General features: G+C 39.0%; 1 protein-coding gene across 6 annotated transcripts; it reads left to right on the top strand.

Moving 5' to 3' along the window:
- Window positions 1-1017: 1017 nt before the first annotated feature.
- LOC127453953 (peroxisomal targeting signal 1 receptor-like) lies at window positions 1018-21521 on the top strand. Of its 6 annotated transcripts, XM_051720788.1 has the most exons (18): window positions 1019-1116; window positions 1222-1258; window positions 2315-2475; window positions 2640-2678; window positions 4268-4385; window positions 4467-4610; window positions 4797-4887; window positions 6177-6267; window positions 7006-7128; window positions 7690-7800; window positions 10766-10849; window positions 10940-11059; window positions 11869-12012; window positions 12142-12212; window positions 12309-12530; window positions 15918-16083; window positions 19997-20154; window positions 20489-21521. In XM_051720788.1, exons 3-18 carry the CDS (start codon window positions 2362-2364, stop codon window positions 20727-20729), a joined length of 2037 nt encoding a protein of 678 aa, XP_051576748.1. In that variant the 5' UTR covers window positions 1019-1116; window positions 1222-1258; window positions 2315-2361; the 3' UTR covers window positions 20730-21521. The 6 variants fall into 6 exon arrangements, with proteins under 6 accessions (XP_051576747.1, XP_051576751.1, XP_051576752.1 ...); XM_051720787.1 differs by having other exon boundaries at window positions 1018-1258; XM_051720790.1 differs by lacking the exons at window positions 1019-1116; window positions 1222-1258 and adding an exon at window positions 1793-1812.
- The last annotated feature ends 260 nt before the right edge of the window (window positions 21522-21781 follow it).

Below are 21781 nucleotides of genomic sequence, written 5' to 3'. Positions count from 1 at the left end.
AATTTTATCACTCACAGTGAGACGGAAGCACTGTTGTGTGTTTGTGGTGTACGTCAGTGTAATGACTCCGGGCAGGCACAAACAAAGGATCTGCCCTTCCAACAAATGTTTATGCTGGTTTATGCTGTATTAACGTTAAACGTTAATCACGATTAAGAAAAATTAACTCGTTAAATTTTAATTTTGACAGCTTTACAAACAAGCAATCGTATACGGTTGCCGATGCCATTGAAGAAATTCCTTATTTGCAGTCAGCCATGATTTATAAATTTATTCAGTGAGCAAAAGTGTTTGATAATAGGGACTTTACTAAAATAAAGTCAGTAGTCTGGTCATGTGATCTCAACATGGCGGCCCCCATGACAGCCCGACACTATGGAAAATAAAACAGCTTCTAATAGAATACTGATATGATTGGATTCTTCATCTCATGTGAGTGTACATAATTGCAAAAAAAAAAAAAAAAAAATTCTAATGAACTATTCATTTCTAAAGGGTAATTTTTTTTCATTACTTAAAAAAATACAGAGTGCTCCATTAAGTGCAGAGATGAGTTGCAGTCACAGCCACAAATATTTTAAACATTGAAAACAACGCATATTACACAATTAACAAATTACATATTTATATTTCTAAATATAAACCTTTATATGTCTAAAGCAACATCTGCAAGGATGTGAAATGTTTTCGAAAATAAATTATATATATAATAAAGTGGCTGTATTTGATGGCCTTTGAATCATTTTTGTGGTGTGCGAAATTATATTGTCGTTGTGTTAGTTGTTTATGGTAGAAAATCCTGTAATGCACATTTTGTTTACATATAATTAAAATGTTTTACGTTGAAACAATAGGTTATCACTCTGTCACTCAAGACAAGGCATGCGCTGTCACTTTAGGAATTTTACGTAACCTCAACGCAAATCTCGCCTCGTCCGTCGCGAGTCACAGCACAATTCAAAGCGTTTGTCGTTGGTTTTTACGTAAGTCGCGTTGGTGAATAGCCGGAGCGTAGTGTGTTGAATTCGTGTGGCTGGTTTGCTCCTGTTTCTGTGGGCCACACGGGGAAAGGTAAATAAAGACAGAACGGTCACCAAAGGAACATTTACACGTCAGGTACCGACAAACAGTGGGCTGTTAACCTTAGCAGTATTCTTAGTAACCGCTGGACTCTGTCGTGTTTTGTCTCTAAATAAAACTGCATTATTTTCCGGATAAAAGGGGAAAAAGAGGAGAGGTGACCACATCGCCTGTGCAGGTGAGGGGAGTTTGTTTAGCCTGTAAGCTAACTGTGCTTTCACATCTTTAGGATGATCAATCATAGTTACTGCACACACATCACTGTGAATAGCTAACCGGTTGTTGTCTGGAACGTTAGGATGTGTAACTGCCATCTACATGTCATATGTCTGTGCGCCACTATTAACAAGCCAAACTGACAGAAGACATAAACCAGACCATTACTGATGTTTGCTATGATCAGAGCAGAAGTGCTCATTATGTCTGACATGTTGTAGTCTCAATGTACAAATGGACAATGCAGGAATCTGTCAGTGATCGCATGACTGATGCAACCGGTGGGCAGTTTCAACAGCAGTTTCATCACCAATAACCCTTTATTCTGCAGTTCTGGGTTTGTTGCATAAGGACAGTAATGTAGTTGTTTTCAGGAACTCTGATATCTAACTAATCCTTCTAGCCTAGATAAGCTTATGGAGCATATGTTTATGCCAGTGGAAAGGTAGCTCAGTCTGCAGGATTTATCAGAGTGGGATGAAGCTGATGATTCAGTGTTTTACAGTCCCTATTCAGGTTGGAGAGGTTTTCTATTCATGGCAAGTAAGAGATGTTAATCCAAAAGATTTTAGAGAAGGAATAGTTTACAATGGCTTGTGCATAAATCAGGAAAGATGATGGAGTTTGTTATAAATTGTGTAAATTTGACAGCCTTCCTTTTCAGGTAAATGGACCACAAATACTTATGACTCATCTTGCACTGCACAGATTTTGTCCAATCAAATGCTCTTTAGAATGAGAATGTTTCTCCCCTAATACGACCTGCAAAAGACTTGCCAGTAGCAAATCATGCTAATTTTAAAAATGAAAAAGAAAAGAGAGATGAGCCCTTGCGACATGTTCCATCCAAACTTTCTGTTTCAAAATGATTATGTCAGCAGGAAAGAAAACTGCTCATCAAGCACTTTCATGGGGTCTCTATGACAACCTCTGGGTACCAGTTCAGACCCTGAACCACTTCTCTATTGTTGCTTTTATAAAACATACCACCAAATGACAATATTTCGATTACTTCTAGATATCTAAAGGTGTCAGTTTCCAGATCCAGCCTGACTGTGTATTGCCATGGCTATGCGGGAGTTAGTGGAAGGGGAATGTGGGGGAGCCAATCCCCTCATGAAACTGACTGGTCACATAACCCAAGAGGGAGGGGCTTGGAGACACCGATCAACACCCACTGTAAGCTACTAAAATTATTAGCACCTCTTAGTCATAATAGGCCTATTAAATGTTTGCACAGTTCATTGACACTATTAAAACACTTTCAGATACCTTGGTTCACTGGAGTGATAATCTTGCTCAGTTATTTCTATCTTTCTTTATACCCTCTCTTTTTTCCATAGATTCCTCCTACTCCAATTGAAATAGCCTCTGAAGAGGAGGTGTGTATTTTTGTCTTATCATGTATTAAAGTGTATTCTTATGAGCTTATTTGCTCAGTTTGTGTTTTAAGCCTCTTTCACACATACAGCGTTTTCCAGAAAATGTACTGCAATTTTCAGGTTAGAGGTCATGTGTGAACACAACCCTTATGAAAATACTGGTAAATTTTGCTCTGGCAATTTCCCTTAATGTGAAGTTGTATCATTAGTACCTATAAGTGTTCATTTTGATGGTATGTGTGAAGAGCAAATGTGGTACATTTGCCAGTAAAGGCAACCAAACAATTTTCCTGTAATTTACCCAGCTGCATGTGTGAAATGGGCTATTGTGATAGAGGTCTAAGCGGCCGTTCATGCCGAACAGGTTTTTGCGTCTGGCCACTCTCTTATAAATTGTTCTTCCATGTAAACATGTCCTAGACGGACATCTTTGACCACTGCACCACTTTGCTGTTTTTTCGGCATCTTCTGCAGGAGTGCAGCATTATTTAGACACTGTGTTAGGTTAAAACAGACTTTTTTTAAAAACGCGTCTCGAGATACCTGTGTTCTGTTCTATTCGTTGCTCTGCATCTTGCTTTTTTAGAGTAAGAACGTGTTTGGTCTAAACAGACACTAATGGTCTGTGTTCTTACTGTAATAACTAGGACTGGATATTGATACAGATTTCCCGATTCAATTCTGATTCACAAACTTTCAATTCTATTCCGATCTTGATTCATATGGGACATTTCTGTTACAATGTCCATTTTTCTTACATAAAAAAGAGATTATTTTTCGGCTAATGTTCTTAATTATGATGGAACCTTCCACGCAACCCTTCTAGGTACAATTTGAACATATTCATTTTAAAAATTATATTTGATCATTAGTTTTTCATGAAATTGGTCACATTTTAGCTTTTGAAAAATGTTCAAATTAAGACTATTCCATCAATTAATGTCTTGAAATTGCATATATATATATATATATGTTACATTTTTAGTATTTACTTGCATAATTGTTTACTATTTACAAGTATTTACATTGATATGTAGAACACGTGCTTAATCGGTACTGTCTCTTTAAGACTATCAGCATCAGTCAGTAAGCGTATACAACGAGAGAAGATGTGCATGGTTTCTGTAGCGCATCCATGTGTGATTAGAATTAAATGTATGTTTTGTTGTTTTTAATCTGACTGTAAAGAACAGAAAGGGTATTAAAAGAGACATTATTCAATGACGAATGGATCCGTGGATCTTGTCTTTGGAAACATAGAACATGTTAAACCAAACTTTTACTCTCAACACGCAGTGAAAGGACGTCTGTGCTAATAACTCCACTATACCACTCAATCGCTGGTGAGTGAAATCTGAACATTTACTAGCCAGTGGCTAATCACAGACATTTATAGTCGCATAGCATGAGATTTGGTTGCACATGCGAGTGATTTATTTGCATTATAGAGGGTTGCCACATAAAGTGAAATATCGATCTTGGAATTTAAGAATTGATATCAAGATCATTCAAACGAAGATCGCTATGCTTCGGAAAATCAATATTTTTACCCAGCTCTAGTTATAATGCCTGTTGTTTTTTAAATCCAGCTGGTGAGTGAGTTTCTGCAGGGCCCACAACGACCTCCCCACAGTTTTGATATGGGACAACTGCTGGAGGAAATGCAGCAGATAGATCAACAAAACTACAGACAGGCTCCTCAGAGAGGTAGCATACACGAACACATACAGACAGATTTTGACACTCATCAGTGTGCTGTAACTATCCATATAACTTTCCGTTTTCCAGCTCCTGACGTTGCTGCTCTGGCATTGTCGGGCGATTGGGCAGCAGAATTCCTGTCTGGTGCCGACTCCGCCTCTTCTCCTGGGCAAGCTGGCTTAGATCCAGCTGATGCTGATTGGACCAGAGAATTCATCAATGAAGTGGCAGGTTAATATACTTTTAAATTGATTATTTTAGCCCATATTATAGTTTAATGATGTCATTAGATGGAGTTGACAATTCTTCACTAGTCTTTGCCCAGCCATCCTTTCATTCTCTTTAATAGCTTCACTCTTTCTTTTGCTGTCTTCTACTATACCTCCACTATTCAATTCCCATCCCCCTGTCTCCTAGACCCTGGCCGCTGGGCAGAGGAGTACCTGGAGCAATCAGAGGAGAAGTTGTGGCTTGGAGATTTGGGAGAGAGAGAACAAGACAAAGAATGGTATTTTATTTTAATTTGATATGAAATAATTTAGAAAGACTGACGTAAGTAGAACATGCATAAATTATACTATGTATCTATGCTTATATCAGATCAGTAATAGATGTTAATAGTGATTTACTGTAAACATTCTTCAGGGAGAGAAAAGGTAGAGAGAACTAACCTTGATAAAAAATGTAATGAAACCAAATTAAATATATTCATCTCACGTTCGGCACTTTATACATGCTAAATATGCTTCTCATCTGAGATACGCATTTGTGCAGTGTGACTGAAGCCAGTTTTCGTGTGGTGTGGCGCGACCACTTGCACAAGACCTCCGCTCTGCTGGATTATTTTGACATGCGACAAAACAATGTTTTTTTCAAAAACACACCATCACCCTTACTAAAATGTATCATGATTTTACAGCAGTAACAATGGTATTTTGACAAAAGGTATGCAGTTTCAAATTAGATATGCTTATATATTAGGTGACTACTGTGGCAGTTGTAGTTAAAGTTTTTTTTAAATGCGTTTAGGCTACTTTTTTCATAAATATATTTAAGCAAAATAAATATTTTCATAAATATTTTTCATAAATTCAGCAAGAGTAGTTATAATATTCTGAATGTTCCCATGAGTAAAATAGTTTACAGAGTTGGGGATGTGCATGTAAAAAGGTTGTTTCCTCCATAACAAATATTGTTTTCCTTTCATCAGGCTCCTAGTATTTTAAGTTATCTTTAGGAATATCTGTAGGTAAACAAGGCCAGTTTATTTCCTAATATCAAACATCATTCCAACAGAACATATAGTAGACAAGAGGATAATTTGTCCATAATTTGTTGACAAGTCTTGGAGGTTCAGACTTTAAAGCCTTTATTTCCTTGCCCTTATATTTACAGTGCAATGCTATAAGCATAGGTATGACCATGGATGACTTTCATTACTGTGGTTAGATCAATATAAAGCTAGTCTTTCTAAAAAAATAATAGAAATTAGATGTTAATTAAATTAAGTTTGATTTCACATAGCACCTTTCAAGTAAAAAATTCAGAAGGTTCCATATACTTAGATGGTGAAAAAATAACTCGTATTCAATGTAAACATGAAATGCAGTTAAGTAATTATGTTATGTATTAATTAAATGCAATTATGTAATAAATCAACTTCGAGCATGTGGATGACCGTATACATCAGTCACCAACGAAGACCATTTTTGGCCCAGGAAAAACCCTGATGATGTCAAAATGAGTTACTACTAGCCATATCCTAGTGAATTAATTCATATATTTTGATCTTATCAGGACACAAGAATACCAGTCAGGGGAAGAACTAAAACAAACGGCAAATGAGCTCCTTGCCAAAGTGGATGATCCTAAACTACATAACACAGAGGTGAGAACAAAAAACAGATCTCCTGCTATGGTCTGTGTTGTTTAAGCGTTCTTTGCACTGTACTTTGTAGCACTTTAGTCAAAGTCACCACATAAATAGTTGTATTAAACAAGTATACATACAGTATATTCCTCCTAAACCACACACACTGGGGGTGTGTGTGAGTACCATCATTTTATGAGGATTTCGGTACTGTAAGTTTATAAACTGATTATTTTGCTGGATACTTTGGCCAAAGTGTAACTATTTCAGAGTGAATGTGCTGTGCTTGCAACAATGCCACATCGCACAAATGATCTGTCACAAGGGGTCAGTTTCGTTTGACTAAACCTGTGTTAATGTTGTCTCAAGGGATCTTTTATTACATCTTACAGCTTTTTGAATTCTCCAGGAAAGTAGATAATTAATAGACAGGTTAAAGTTATACTTTTTTATGTGTGGCAGATAATCATGTTATGTGACATCTTTCACATTTTCATGTACATTTCTTTACCTATTCGGCTTTCTCTTTTTCATTTTACTCTGCCCATGCTTCATCGTATAATTTGGGAACTGTTATGTCTTTGGCTGTGTTTCCTTCCTCCCTGTGGTTGAGTTGTGTCTGAACACAACTGTCAAGAAGAAACCAGTAGTGGACTTATGAAAGTGTGTGTGTTCAATGTGTCTCAAATCTCTCTCTCTGTATTCCCTGTTAGCAGTAGATGTGTAATAGCTGTTGTTGTTGTTGTTATTGTGTAGTTCCTGCGGTTCATTAGGCAGATTGGCGAGGGCAGTGTGACTGTGGAGGACATAGCAGGAAAAGAGCTCACTGATAAAGCACAGGCCAAGGAGGCACAGCACTGGGCCTCCAGCCTCAACCAGGTACGAGCCCCTCCCTGCTCCTCCAGTAGAGGAAATACTGCAAAGGGTGCAACTGCAGCCTCCTGGCAGCCATCTTGGCTCTTCTCAAGCTGCTAGGCAAAATTAGCCCAAACTACATAGCATGCTCTCTGTCCTTGCCAATGTGCACTTCTGTGTATTAAATAATTACCCATAGGAAATCCAATTTTGGATATCTTTGATTGGGTTGGTTTCTGCACATAGGTCAAGTCTAGACCTCATATTTATTTATTTTTTTATGGAAAAATTACATTGTCCAGGACTAGACTAAAACTATGTTTAGAAACTGCCCCTAGAAGGGTGTTCCTAGTTTCTAAACAGTGAGCTTGGTTTTATTCCTTGGTTCAACTGAGCAATAGTTTAATTGTGATATTTCCTTCTTCCTTTTGTCATGGACGATCGTCATGACATATTGATCCCTACATTTTAACCTTTTGACTTCCATCCATCTAAATTTCCCCACTATCCTTAACAATCCCACACCAAAACCTTAATATCCATAAATACCCCTCCCTACCCTCTGTCCAATACTGGCGATTCCAGTTCCTGGAATCAGGGGAAGGGACTGTTCAAGTGGAAACTCGAGTGGGCAAAAAGAAGAATGACAAAATTACAGCTAAAAAGGCAGAGCAATGGGCTACTATCGCCAGGCAGGTAGGACCCTTATCACCTGACAACAGTGATGCAGTAGTCCTGGAATTGCTGTTTTGTCTTTTTTTGTAGTCTTGTCATTTTCGTTATGTTAACTAGCCCCTGCTGACCAGAGCACATTCTGTTATAAAGGAATACTGTAGTTCACCCAAAAAGGACAATTCTGTCATAATTTACTCACCCCGTATGTCATTCCAAACCCATATGACTTTCTTATGTAACCCTCTACGGACACATTGGAGAAAAAAAATCACTGTTGGCTAGTACATTTTTGTTTTTACGTGCTAGACTTTTGACGGCATTCAAGCGCAATGCAACTGAAAAAGATATTAAGCAAACCCGGCAGGGGCATCTTCACATATATATAGTATTCATATAAATGACTTCACACGCTTTAGTATGTGAGAGTGTATATTACAATTAATATTTAGATTAGTCAGACTCAGACTTCGACCTATGTGGTATGTTTGGTATATAGTACACTCACCTGGCCCCTTTATTAGGTACACCTCTACATCTGCTTATTCACGCGATTATCTAATAAGCCAATCATGTGGCAGCAGTGTAATGTATAAAATCATGCAGATATGAGTCAGGAGCTCCAGTTAATGTTCACATCAACCATCAGAATGGGGAAAAATGAGATTTCGACCGTGGGCCGTGGCATGATTGGTGCCAGACAGGCTGGTTTGAGTATTTCTGTAACTGCTGATCTCCTGGGATTTTCACACACAACAATCTCTAGAGTGTAAAGAGAATGGTGTGAAAAACAACCAGAGGAGAATGGTCAGACTGGTCCAAGCTGACAGGAAGGTGACAGTAACCCAAATAAACACACGTTACAACAGTGCTATGCAGAAAAGCATTTCTGAACACACAACACGTCAAATATTGAGGCGGATGGGCTACAGCATTAGAAGACCCCTCCGGGTATCATCGATGTCAGTTTAGAACAGGAGATTGAGGCATGGCCACAGGCTCAACAAAACTGGACAGTAGATGACTGAAAAACATTGCCTGATCTGACAAATCTGGATTTCTGCTGAGGTACACAGATGATAGCCTCAGTTTTCTGTTCTTGGCTGACAGAATTGGAACCCAACGTTTTTGGCACCATTCTCTATACACTCTAGAGACTGTTGCGTGTGTACAGACAGGTTTGTCTACACCTGTGAGGGCCAAATGTCCTCATTAAAATAATCTCTTAAATTGGTCAGAAGATGTTGATCTTCAAATCTATTGATGTGCACATGTTTGTATGATGGTGAGGTTTACGGGTAGAGTTTGGAAATAGAAAATATTGTTAGCCTGATATGAAATCGGTGGAAGTCAATAAGAGATCACTAATATAGTCAAACAAACCTGTATGTGTGTGTGAGTGTGTTTGTGTGTGGGTGTGTTTTCTGCATTGTGGATGTTTTATAGTCTCACCCCTTCATTTATCTGTGGTTGTGTTCTGCATCGTGTCTGATTTATTTATTTTTATTTGACAACAATAAAACAAAAAATCTCTGTATTTTAGTATTTCCCATTCATTTCCTATAGCGGGCCAAAAATGACCCAGAACATCACAAGTGTTGCTTTTTGTTTTCTGACCCCTTAGACTTATTGAATCAATTCCAGATTGTTTGGGTATATTCAGATTGCTACTGGAGGAAAAGTCACCAAATCTTGTACCACTCAGATAAAGGATACCATTTTTTATTAAAGATAAAATATCAAAACGGGTCCAAAAGACCCGAACAGCACACAATAGAGTTGATATCGTTAAATGCATTTTAAATGTAACTATGGCATATCATGACTCAACTAAAGAGAGGGTACACCACGATCCATGACAGTTCAGGACCCACTGCAGCCAAATAAGGTCAATTTCTTTCAGAGTGTGTGCTCATGAGACACATCATGCAGTGAAAGGATCTCAGTGCTAAAGTTCTTCACCACTACACAACTCACTGGCGAGTGAAATCTGAATATTTACTTGCCAATGGCTAATAAAAGATATTTTTTAGACACAAAGCGCGAAATTTGGTAGCATATGCGAGTGATTTAGTGATTGTTATGTGTAATACAAAAGGAAATGTTTTAATAAATATCCCGCTTTAAAGCTTAAAAAAAGGACCCAAATGTTCCATAAAAGTCCATGCATCATATTCCAAGTCTTCTGAAGGCATACTATACGGTGTTGGTGAGAAACAACTTGAAATGTAAGTAATTGTTCAGTGAAAATCTTGGCATCCATTGCATGTTCAGGAGCACTATGAGAGAAGCACGTTCTCCCAGCTAACGTGAGAACTTGTGTGATTTAGCGCAAAAAAACGCTAGTTCTCGCTTGAACACGCAATTTAAACTTTGGGCTGTTTCTCACCAAATCGCAAGGGCTACTTCTATGACACTTTTGGATACTTTAAGCTTTAAAGTGAGGCACTATCCAATAGCATTGTACTGAAACAATGGACAGCGACCTTAAAAAAATCTTGTGTATTCTGCATAAGTTAAAATAGAAAAGTCATACAGGTTTGGAACAAAATAATGGTGAGTAAATAATTGCTTTTTTTTTTTTTTGGGTGAAGTACTGTATTCTTTTTAAGCATTCAGGGTGTTGCTTTAATAGTGCTTTTAACGTAGATAGTGCAGCAAGACAGCATTTGGAGCTAGAACCTTGCTCAGTTCTTGAAAACGCGTTGAACCTGCAATAGTAAAGGTACCTTTTTAGACGAGAACATTGCTTCCTATGTTTAAATAGAGAGGAAAGGAAAGATGGATGAATGAGATTTAATTCCTTCTGTCTGCCTCCCAGTCCCTCACTTTCTTTTTTTCCTTTACATCCTTTCTTTATTCCCCCATTCTCATTCATAACAAGGTCTTGTCCTTTTTTTCCTTCAGCTGAGTATTGCTTAAGCATTTGCAGGCTCTGAAATGTGTTATGGAGGCTGCTAACAGCCTGGCATGTCGCTGTGCTCGGTAGGTTTCGGCAGAATCAGCAGAATCCTGGGTAGATGAGTTCACTGCTTGTGGGCCAGATTTCCAACAGGCCAAAGCGGCGGTGGAGGTGAAGCAGACTTCACTCACACATTTACATTTATTTCAGCATAATATATTGCATAGATGTATTTATCTGTGCTAATGTGTTGGTGTTCAGAGTGATGTTGATTTCTGGGAGAAACTCCAGCAGGAGTGGGAGGAAATGGCAAAGAGAGATGCTGAAGCTCACCCCTGGCTCTCTGACTTTGACCAAATGCTCAGCAGCTCTTATGACAAGGTACCTTGATAATGCAAATCTGTGCCCTTTTACAGATTGATACCTTCACTCGACTGAAACTCTTTGATCCCTTTCCTTGTATTTATTTATTTATTTATTTATTTTACAGTTTATAAAGCAGGGGCATTCCAAGAGTGCTGATATTTAATTACGCTACATATTTGGAAATTTAACAGCACTGGGACATTTCACTATTGTTAGCACTCGACTCGACATGCAATACTTGATCCTACTTTGGCTTTAGTTTTTAACCTTTTCATAAGCAGGGCAAAAATAGACTGTCTATTTTATGTATACAATGTATGTTTCTCAAGATTAATTTCTTTATAGAGCCATTGTATAAAAGCAATATTACACTTGCAATCTTTTGTACTGAATATCAGCACAGCTGTGATTACCTGTGGCATTGTGCCTATGGCAGAATAACAGCCATGCTGATATTCCATACAGCGGCATGATTGCAATGTTTTGTACTGTTGTTTGACCATTTAGGCCTGTTTACACAAAGTCGGAATTTTCTACTAAAAAAAAAAACATGCATGACAAGATCTTATAATGAAACAATGGATCTCAATAAACTCCTCCACACTGAGTCCATAATATCGTTCAGCGACAATCCATTGTTTTTTATTCTGATAGATTCTGAATTGTTGACATGCTGAACAATTCATTCAGGAGTTCAAATTATTATTTTTTTAAATAGAGAATGACAAAATATTCTGTGTGAAAAATTTATTGTGAATACTTCATACTTTCATGTTGTTTGTACCATCAGACTTGGTGTGAACAGGCCTCTACTTTTCTCTTAGGGATATCAGTTTGAAGAAGACAACCCCTTCCTATCCCATGAAGATCCATTAGCTGAGGGTGTGAGGAGGATGGAGGCAGGGGACATTCCTGGAGCTGTACGTCTCTTTGAGAGTGCGGTTCAGAGAGAGCCAGGCAACCAACTGGTCAGAGCTCCATATGTATAATCCCTACACACAAAAGCTGATGATAAATTTTTTCTGATGGTATTCAAAGAGTGTTATGTTTTCTTGTTTGGCTTTGTGAAATGCTGACTATGTATGGCGATACTGCAGGCTTGGCAATATCTGGGCACCTGCCAGGCGGAGAATGAGCAAGAGTTTGCTGCTATCAGTGCCCTCCGCAGGTGAGAATGATTAATGCACTCTTACTTTGCACAGCAATTTAGTTCTTCAATACTGCTCCCTCCCTTTTGAATTAAAGTCTCAATTCTTGCCCTCAGATGTATTGAACTGAAAAAGGACAATCTAACAGCCCTCATGGCTCTAGCTGTGAGCTTCACCAATGAGTCACTGCACAGACAGGCCTGTGAGACACTTCGCGATTGGTTAAGGCATAACCCTAAATACCAGCCTATCCTGGAGCAGCATGAACAAGAGAAGGAGAGAGGAGGCGTGAGGGAGAAGGAGAAAGAGAGGGAGAGATTTGGATCCCTTCTGCCAGAGTAAGAGGATTGATAATTGCTTTAAAGGAATGTTTCTGGGTTCAAAACAAGTTAAGCTTTATTAACAGCATTTTTGCCATAATGTTGATTATCTCACAACAAAATATTGACTCATTCCTCAGTTTTTTGTTAAAAGCAAAAATCGGTGTTACAGAAAGGCACTTACAATAAAAGAACACATTAATAAAAACTGATTGTGATTAATCACGATTTATCTTGGTACATTAAAACTAACATTAAAACATAATAATAAATATATTTATATTTTGTCTTAAAGAATTTGCCAAAAATTGGTTCGTCATCATTTATTTTAATAATGTAAAAATAAACATGTTAAAATATAGACACATTTTAAATTCTTTGATTCAAGTATATGTATACATGTCATAAAATCAGTTGACATCAGTCGCTGTAATTAAAAGTTTTCTTTTGCCGTTTTCCAGTGGACTTTTTTAATAATAGGATCAATCGGGCAGATTCACTTCATATCAAGCTTTATTGGCAAAATAAATGTAAGAGTACATTGCTGCTGTATTTTTAGACTATACAAACAGGTATAAAACAAATTGAATGCTAAAGTCTAAAATCTCAAAACTATTATTCTCTCTGGCTGCCTTTCAGTCTCAGTTGCGCACACGCTGGGTCTCTCTGGCACGGCTTTGCTCCCCGTACAGTAAGTCTGCTACTGTGTTTATTATGCCCAAGACATGTGTCGCGTGCAATGAACAAGCGTGCACTACTCACACAATCAGTGTCTGTAATAGGATGTGCAGTTGAGTTGAGTGTGTACCTCCAGGAAATTTATTTATGCGAATTGTAGCCACAGGAAGTGTAAAGTTTCTAAAATATACGTTTCGTGAAGTGAAAAAAACGGAAACTGCATTTTATTTATTTATTTTTATGCATTAAAGAGTCAAATCAAATCAAATCAAATCAAATCAAATCACTTTATTGTCACACAGCCATATACATAAGTGCAATGGTGTGTGAAATTCTTGGGTGCAGTTCCGATCAACATAGCAGTCGTGACAGTGATGAGACATATACCAATTTACAATAACATCAAATTAACACAACGCAGTTTAAACATCTGTTATACATAATTAAACTCGACTTAAAACATCAAATTAACACAACACAATTTAAACATCTGTTATACATAATTACACTCAACTTAAAACATCAAATTAACACAACACAATTTAAACATCTGTTATACATAATTACACAACTTAAAACATCAAATTAACACAACACAATTTAAACATCTGTTATACACAATTACACTCAACAATATACAAATAATAACATACACTGTACAGTATACAATATGCTGTTTTTTTTTTTTTTGTTTTTTGTTTTTTACTATATAGATACTATATAGATACACATTATTCAATAAAAATTAAAATATATATGAAAAAAGTATATATATAGAATGTACAGTATTGTACTGTATTGACATTCAGGCTGTCGGTTGATAGTCAGTTGTTAAGAGAGACATAATATAATGACAGTAATATAATTTATGACAGTCCGGTGTGAGATAAAAGAGTAATAAAGTGCAGGGCTGATGTATTTTGATCGTGGGAGATCAAGAGTTCAGAAGTCTGATTGCTTGGGGGAAGAAGCTATCATGGAGTCGGCTGGTGCGGGTCCTGATGCTGCGATACCGCCTGCCTGATGGTAGCAGTGAGAACAGCCCATGGCTCGGGTGGCTGGAGTCTCTGATGATCCTCCGAGCTTTTTTCACACACCGCCTTGTATATATTTCCTGGAGGGAGGGAAGCTCACCTCCGATGATGTGTTTGGCAGTTCGCACCACCCTTTGCAGTGCTTTGTGGTTGTGGGCAGTGCTATTGCCGTACCAGGCGGAGATACAGCCAGTCAGGATGCTCTCCACAGTGCAGGTGTAGAACAGTGTGAGGATGTGGCGGTTCATTCCAAACTTCCTCAGCCGTCTCAGGAAGAAAAGGCGCTGATGAGCCTTCTTCACAACGACTTCAGTGTGGACGGACCATGTGAGTTCCTCAGTGATGTGGACACCCAGGAACTTGAAGCTGCTGACTCTCTCCACCGGTGCTCCATTGATGGTGATTGGACTGTGTTCTCTGTCTTTTCTCCTGAAGTCCACCACAAGCTCCTTTGTCTTACTGACGTTGAGGGAGAGGTTGTGCTCCTGACACCAGTGTGTCAGAGTGTGCACCTCCTCTCTGTAGGCTGTTTCATCATTGTCAGTGATCAGACCTACCACCGTCGTGTCATCAGCAAACTTAATGATGGCATTGGAGTTATGTGTTGCCACACAGTCATGTGTGTACAGGGAATACAGTAGTGGGCTGAGAACACAGCCCTGTGGGGCTCCAGTGTTGAGGGTCAGTGATGAGGAGATGTTGCTGCCTATTCTAACCACCTGGCGTCTGCTTGACAGGAAGTCCAGGATCCAGCTGCACAGCGAGCTGTTTAAGCCCAGAGCCCGGAGTTTCTCATCTAGCTTGGAGGGCACTATGGTGTTGAATGCTGAGCTGTAGTCTGTAGAGGGAGTCAGCTATTAATCCCAGAAATGAATGCGTTAAATTTCCCTAATTAAAGTGCATACTGTTTCAAATGTAACCACATGACTTGTGTTGGCATGAGATTACTGTGATAGAATTGCCACGTAATGCCAGTAAACCCATTAACTTCTGCACAATCCGTTTAGGGATACCCAAAAAGGATGTGAAATAAAGAGTTAGTTACATGCAGCCAGCGAACTCCATCCACGGGAATTACGTTGATAATGCTTAACCAGAAGTTCATCCCACCTAGAAAAGTGGTCTCATCCAAAAAAATAAGATTTAGACAACTTCATAGGTCAAATAATGCATGTATTATTTGTCACATTTCTGCCTTCAGAACGCATCCCTGTTAACGTCCATTGTGTGTTACAGTAACTGGGATTTTTGTGTAACAAGGCAAAATTATTTAGACCACAAATGCTGTCGATTGAGCTTAATTTATATTGAACCTGGAAAAATTATCTAAAACTTACATATGAGTGCAGTTCTGTGGATTAATTTAAAATGTATGCCTTTGCTGCATCAGAGACATACATAACCCACTGGACTGGGCATTGTAACCAAGCAACAGCCTTACATTTGTCACCAATCATTAGTAAGCAATGGTCTAAAAATACTCTTAACACAGACACTGGTGTGGAGTTCCATCTGCAGACAATATGCACTCTGTTCAGTGCATTAATCAGTTGATAGTGCAGGTTTTAAAATAATTTCTAAGGAGATAAAATATGACTTAGGAATACTTATGTCAGAGCAGACCTTTATCAAGTTAATGGCTCATCCAGTTCCTTCTTTCCCCCTCTCTTTTTATCTCTCTTTTACATCCAAGGGCACTGTTTAATGAAGTGCAGTCACTGTTTTTGAGTGCAGCAGCCGCTGATCCCACTCAGGTGGACCCTGAGCTGCAGTGTGGTCTGGGAGTTCTCTTCAACTTGAGTGGAGAATATGACAAGGCTGTGGACTGTTTCACAGCAGCTCTGTCCATCACACCACAGGTTTGTCCTCTCTCATTCACACTCATGCACAGGGTTGTTTAAATTGTTCATCAGTATTATACTTAAAGTGATATTTTTCATTTATTTATGTTGTCATTAACCCTCATGTTGTTCCAAACCAGTATGACTTTCTTTCTAACATGCAACATAAAGGAGATGTTAAGGCCCCAGTATACTTCGTGATCGGAGATCACTAAAATGCTTGAAGTCACATCGTAAAAAATCAACAGTAGAACTCACGGCTATGTTTAATAGTGAAAATAAGAGCATTTCCACACGCACAATGCGACAATAACTTACTGGGACTAAACAGCTGTGTGGCCACAAGAAAACCATTTGATAGTGAGGCTAATCGGAAGAAAAACGACTTTAGTTTGCTAGGGAGCATAAAGATTGGACTGTGGAACAATGGAAAAAGGTAATGTGGTCTGATGAGTCCAGATTTACCCTATTCCAAAGTGATGGGCGCGTTAGGGTAAGAAGGGAAGCGCATGAAACGATGCACCCATCATGCATAGTGCCCACTGTACATGCCTCTGGAGGCAGTGTTATGATCTGGGGTTGCTTCAGTTGGTCAGGTCTAGACTCAGCAACATTATGCAGCAATAAAATGAAGTCAGCTGACTACCTGAATGTACTGAATGATCAGGTTATCCCATCAATGGATTTTGTTCTTCCCTGACGGCAGGGGTATATTCCGGGATGACAATACCAACATTCATCGGGCTCAAATTGTGAAAGAGTGGTTCAGGGAGCATGAGGAATCATTTTCAGACATGAATTGGCCACCGCAGAGTCCTGACCTTAACCCCACTGAAAGTCTTTGGGATGTGCTGGAGAAGACTTTACGGAGTGGTTCGACTTCTCCGTCATCAATACAACATCTCGGCCAAAAATTAATGCAACTCTGGATGGAAATAAATGTTGTGACATTGGATAAGGTTGTTGAAACAATGCCATGACGATTGTGCACCATAATCAAGGGCGGTCCAACAAAATATTCGAGTATGCTACTTTTTTTTTGGCCAGGCAGTGTAAAACTCCAATGCTGTATTTTGGATTGTGCTGTGAGGTTCAGTATATAAGCACTTCATTTGATAAAAAATAATACAATATTATGTTGAAAATAAATTTTAATATTTTCATTTGATTAAAGTTGTAATTTATTTATCTAAACACTATTTTGATGATAAAATTGAAATAATATGTTGATATGCAGTTCAGAAAAAAATAAAGCAAAAAAAAAACAACAACAAAAAAAAACAGGTATCGGACTCGGTAATGGCAAATATCAGAAAGAAAAAACTCGTACTCGTTCTCAAAAAAGGAATGGTATTGGGACATCACTAGACATTGTCTAAGAACATGTCATGCAATTTTAATTTTTTTGGTTGTTTAATTAGTCTACAAAAGGAATCAAATCTACTGAAATACTCTTTAAGTGCCCATTAATTCTGTTTTATATGCTGCTTCACTCATGTGCCATCTGCAGCCGAAAGCCATTCAAACATCTGCCCAATGTGAGAGATGCCTCTTATCATTCTTATTCTGCCCATTAACACTTTTATACACCTATCTTTGCAGTACTAAAAGAGCTTGTCATCATAAATTACAAAAACAGAGTATAACCGGCACATATAGTGTTAGCGCATTAGCACCATGAATGCAGAATGTAAACATTAATTGCATTTACATTAAATCATCATCGAGTGGTGAAAGCTTCACTGATCTCATGTGAATTCTTCTCATAGCATTAGGCATGAAGTCATTGATAACATATTATAATGTCACACAAGTACATTTTTTACATGCGGTCTTGTGCACCTTTCAACACCTCTCCCAGCGCCGTGGTCAGCAGTTTACCGTTGCTCGGTTGTTTTGAACTTCTTTTTGGCTCTGAGCAAAGAAGATCTTCTCAGTGAGTATACAGGGTCCAGTAAGGCCTCAATATACTGCACACGAAATTAAAGAAAGAAGGGGTGTGACGTCTTTTAGAACAAAATCTAGCCAAAAAGGTGTTTTTGAGTTCGTTTCGGTGGTTTGTAACAGCTCACCTGAGCGAACTTTTAGGAAAAATTCTCACCAGCTGCTAGAAACCTTCTTACTGCCATTGGTCCAAGTCTTCAGTAGGTGTGACCTGGAGCTCCACCTACTTTGAGGCAAACAGATTTTTCAGTTACATTGTTCAGTCAAAATCAGTCAGCATTAACACACTGGCGTGCAGAGTGATTTGCGAGAAGGTACAAATTTACTTACATCTGTATGATCGTTTACTTAGAGACATTTTCCAAGACCATGTTGTAACAAAACTCAAACTTAAAACAAGATAAAACAAACACAGACACACATGCAATGCGGCCGCATGTACGCTCTCTCAAACTGGTGCCTCCGGCTCCCCTTTATCTCATTCTCCTGCAGATCAGCTGATTCAGCTCTGGCCGTGCACCATCACGGCACAGCCATGCTCTCCTCCTCATCACACTAGGCACCACCAGTCTGTCTAACTCCCCCCATCTCTGGAGGGGAGACGCTGCCCTTCCGGCCGTTCTGTCAGCTGGTGGTCCACCCCGCATCCTGTGAAACTGGGGTAGAGACTAGGGGAGGCGTGGGGAGAGGTAAAGGGCGGCAGAGACACAGAGAGAGGAGAGAGAAGAACTTGCTCGCCGGCTCCCGGACACGCTGTTGCCCAGTCCTCAACCGCTCCTCCACCCTCTGGCGGACACCAGCTCGCTCCTCCCATGGCGGACGGCAGCGGTTCCTCCGGCTCTCGGCGGCCGGCAGCAACCCTTCCGTCCCCAGGCAGATGGCCGCGGCTGCTCCCATGGCAGCAGCGAGGACTCAGCAACAGCGCATCCCTCCTCCCTCCTGGGTTTCGGCACCACTGTAACAGTATAAGGATGGGCAAGGAGGAGGCGGGAACCGGCTGAACAGTAAACGTAAGTTTAATGTCAAAACTCAAACTTAAAACAACATAAAACAAACACGGACATGTATGCAATGCGGCTGCGTGCATCTTTGTCCCTCGAACTGGCACCTCCGGCTCCCCTTTATCTCGCTCTTCCGCTGATCAGCTGATTCGGCGCCGGCCATGTACCATCACGGCCCCGCCATGCCCTCCTCCTTGTCACACGTCATGTTTTTTTTTTTTGTTTTTTTTTGTAAATTAGTCTACTAAAGGAATCAAATCTACTCAAATACTCTTTAAGTGTTCATTCACTCGTGGTATCTGCAGCGAAAGCCAATTCACACATCTGCCCTAAGTAAGATATGCCTCTCTTATCAATATCATCACTCTTTTGTCTTTATTCTGCCCATTAACACTCTTTTATACACTGATCTTTGCTGTAGTATCAGTGTCATCATAAATTAACATAACAACGTGTAATCTGCGCATATTATATAATGTACGCGGGTATAGCATGTTAGCTCAATAGCTCCATGAAAGTATACAACACAAATTAAACATTTTCCACTGTATGTATATAACTTTAAATCATCATCGAGTGGCTAAAACAGCTACTTTTACTGATCTCATGTGAATTGTACTCATAGAATGTGGCATGAAGTCATTGATAACACATTTTAATGTCACATTAGTTAAGGTTTTACATGTATTTTTGTTCGTCCTCATTTTAAATGCTCCTCTAAATGCCTCCAACAGCGGTGTGGCAGGTGTCTGAATGTTTGCAAACAGTACACCATTGCTCGGCTGTTTCGAACTTCTTTTTACCCCTCAACGAAGAAGGAATTTAGGCAGTATGGCTGTCATTCTTTGTAACCGTTCCTTTTGTGTTCCATGAAAGAAAAAAAGTCAAGGAACAACGTGAGAATGAGTAAACAATTATAGAATTTTAAGTTTTTGGGTGAACAACCCCATTAACATTCTCCTTTCTTGTGTTAACCCCACATGAAGGATTATTTGTTGTGGAACAAGCTGGGAGCAACTCTTGCTAATGGGAACCGATCAGAGGAGGCGGTAGCTGCTTACAGACGAGCACTGGAGTTACAGCCTGGATTTGTACGCAGCCGATATAACCTGGGCATCAGTTGTGTCAACCTAGGTGCCCATAGGTTAGTAATAGAAAATGTGTACTAGGGTACACATGCCACAAAACAATAACACAAAATAAATGTTACATACTCCATCATAATAAGTCACTTTGACCCAGAAAAGTGTTTTATGCATTTAAGTAAACAGGAAAGTCTCAGTCAACATTTAAATTATTATATCTTGGCAACGGTTTGGGGTAGAAACATAATAATTATATAAATAGAAAGCAGAGACTTTCCTTTTTTTATTTTTTTTAGTGCATACAATTTGTGTTTCTGGGTCAACGTAACTCAAAATGATGGAGCAGGTCACAAATTGTAATGTGTCATGCCTTTTCTCCTTTGTCTTTTTCAGGGAGGCAGTAGAGCACTTCCTAGAGGCACTTTCGCTGCAGAGACAGGCCGCAGGGGACGGAGAGGGAGGCGCAGGTCGGGGACCAGGTGCAGCAGCGAATGTGATGTCAGACAACATCTGGTCCACCCTGCGCATGGCGTTGAGCATGATGGGAGAAAGCTCACTATACACAGCTGCTGACCGGCGTGATCTAGACACGCTGATGGCACATTTCTGCCAGAGAGAGGGAGAGACAGAATGAAGGATGGAGGGAATAATGGAGTGAAGGGAGATAGAGTGTGAGTGTGGAGAGAGGTGCTATGAAGAGCAAAACAGCAAGACTGGAGGTGTGAATTTCAACAAAAGTTGAACGAGATGGAGGACGATTTTTAGAGGTGGCAGTGTGGGGAGATTAAAGACAAAAAAAGGAGTGTGAAACACCCATTCAGCCCCAGCACAGCATGAATGGATAGACAGACAAACTGATGACTGTTCATGTGAAAAAAGGTCATGATGAAAAGCCAACGGTACATCAATTAACACAACCAGACGGTGGATGTAATTTAATTACACTACAATTTTACCACAGCTTTTGCCAGACGTTTACTCTTCAGAGAATCTGTTGTAATTTTGTATTTTGTTTGTTTTGAAGACAACAACAGTTCTTGCCATTGTCCTTCTCAAAATAACAATACATATACATCTCATATAGGGAAAATTAGGTCCCTGCACTGTGAGCTCAAAAATACTTACCTTTGTTTGACACAGAGAGGAGAGATATTGAGATATAAATGTTTTATGTGTCAATACTGTTCTCGTATGAAATAACGGAGGTAATTTGGAAGCCTTTAAGTTCATATCTTGTTTATTTGTGAGTGAGGGAAGGGTTGTGAGACTGAAAGGCACTCTTATCATGGATATTTGCTCTGTCTGTAAATTAGTTTGCTTAATTGTAAATTCTACTTGCCATATTGTGTATTGCCCAATAATTATTATTGTTTTACATATAGCCAATCCAAACTGATATCTATGTAATCTAAGCAATAAAGCTTTGACATAAATGATTGTGTTTGCTTGAGTAAAACAAACTTTTTGTACATGAATACATATATAAATTATAAAAAGTGTATGTATGCTTTTAGTACTTAAATTTGATAAACATTTTATTATATTTTTATTCAGGGTTTACTATTGGATATAATCAAAACAGAGAGCAGAATTAAATATACTTAAGTATCTTTTCTACAAATGGTCAATATTAATTGCCCGATAAATTCGTTTGATGTTGTTTTTTTTTTCCCAAATTGTTTTGTG

The sequence above is a fragment of the Myxocyprinus asiaticus genome, chromosome 16 (assembly GCF_019703515.2).
Source record: "Myxocyprinus asiaticus isolate MX2 ecotype Aquarium Trade chromosome 16, UBuf_Myxa_2, whole genome shotgun sequence".
Classification (NCBI taxonomy): domain Eukaryota; kingdom Metazoa; phylum Chordata; class Actinopteri; order Cypriniformes; family Catostomidae; genus Myxocyprinus; species Myxocyprinus asiaticus.
The sequence above is the reverse complement of the archived record's forward strand: the minus strand, read 5'-3'. Positions and strand labels throughout refer to the sequence as shown.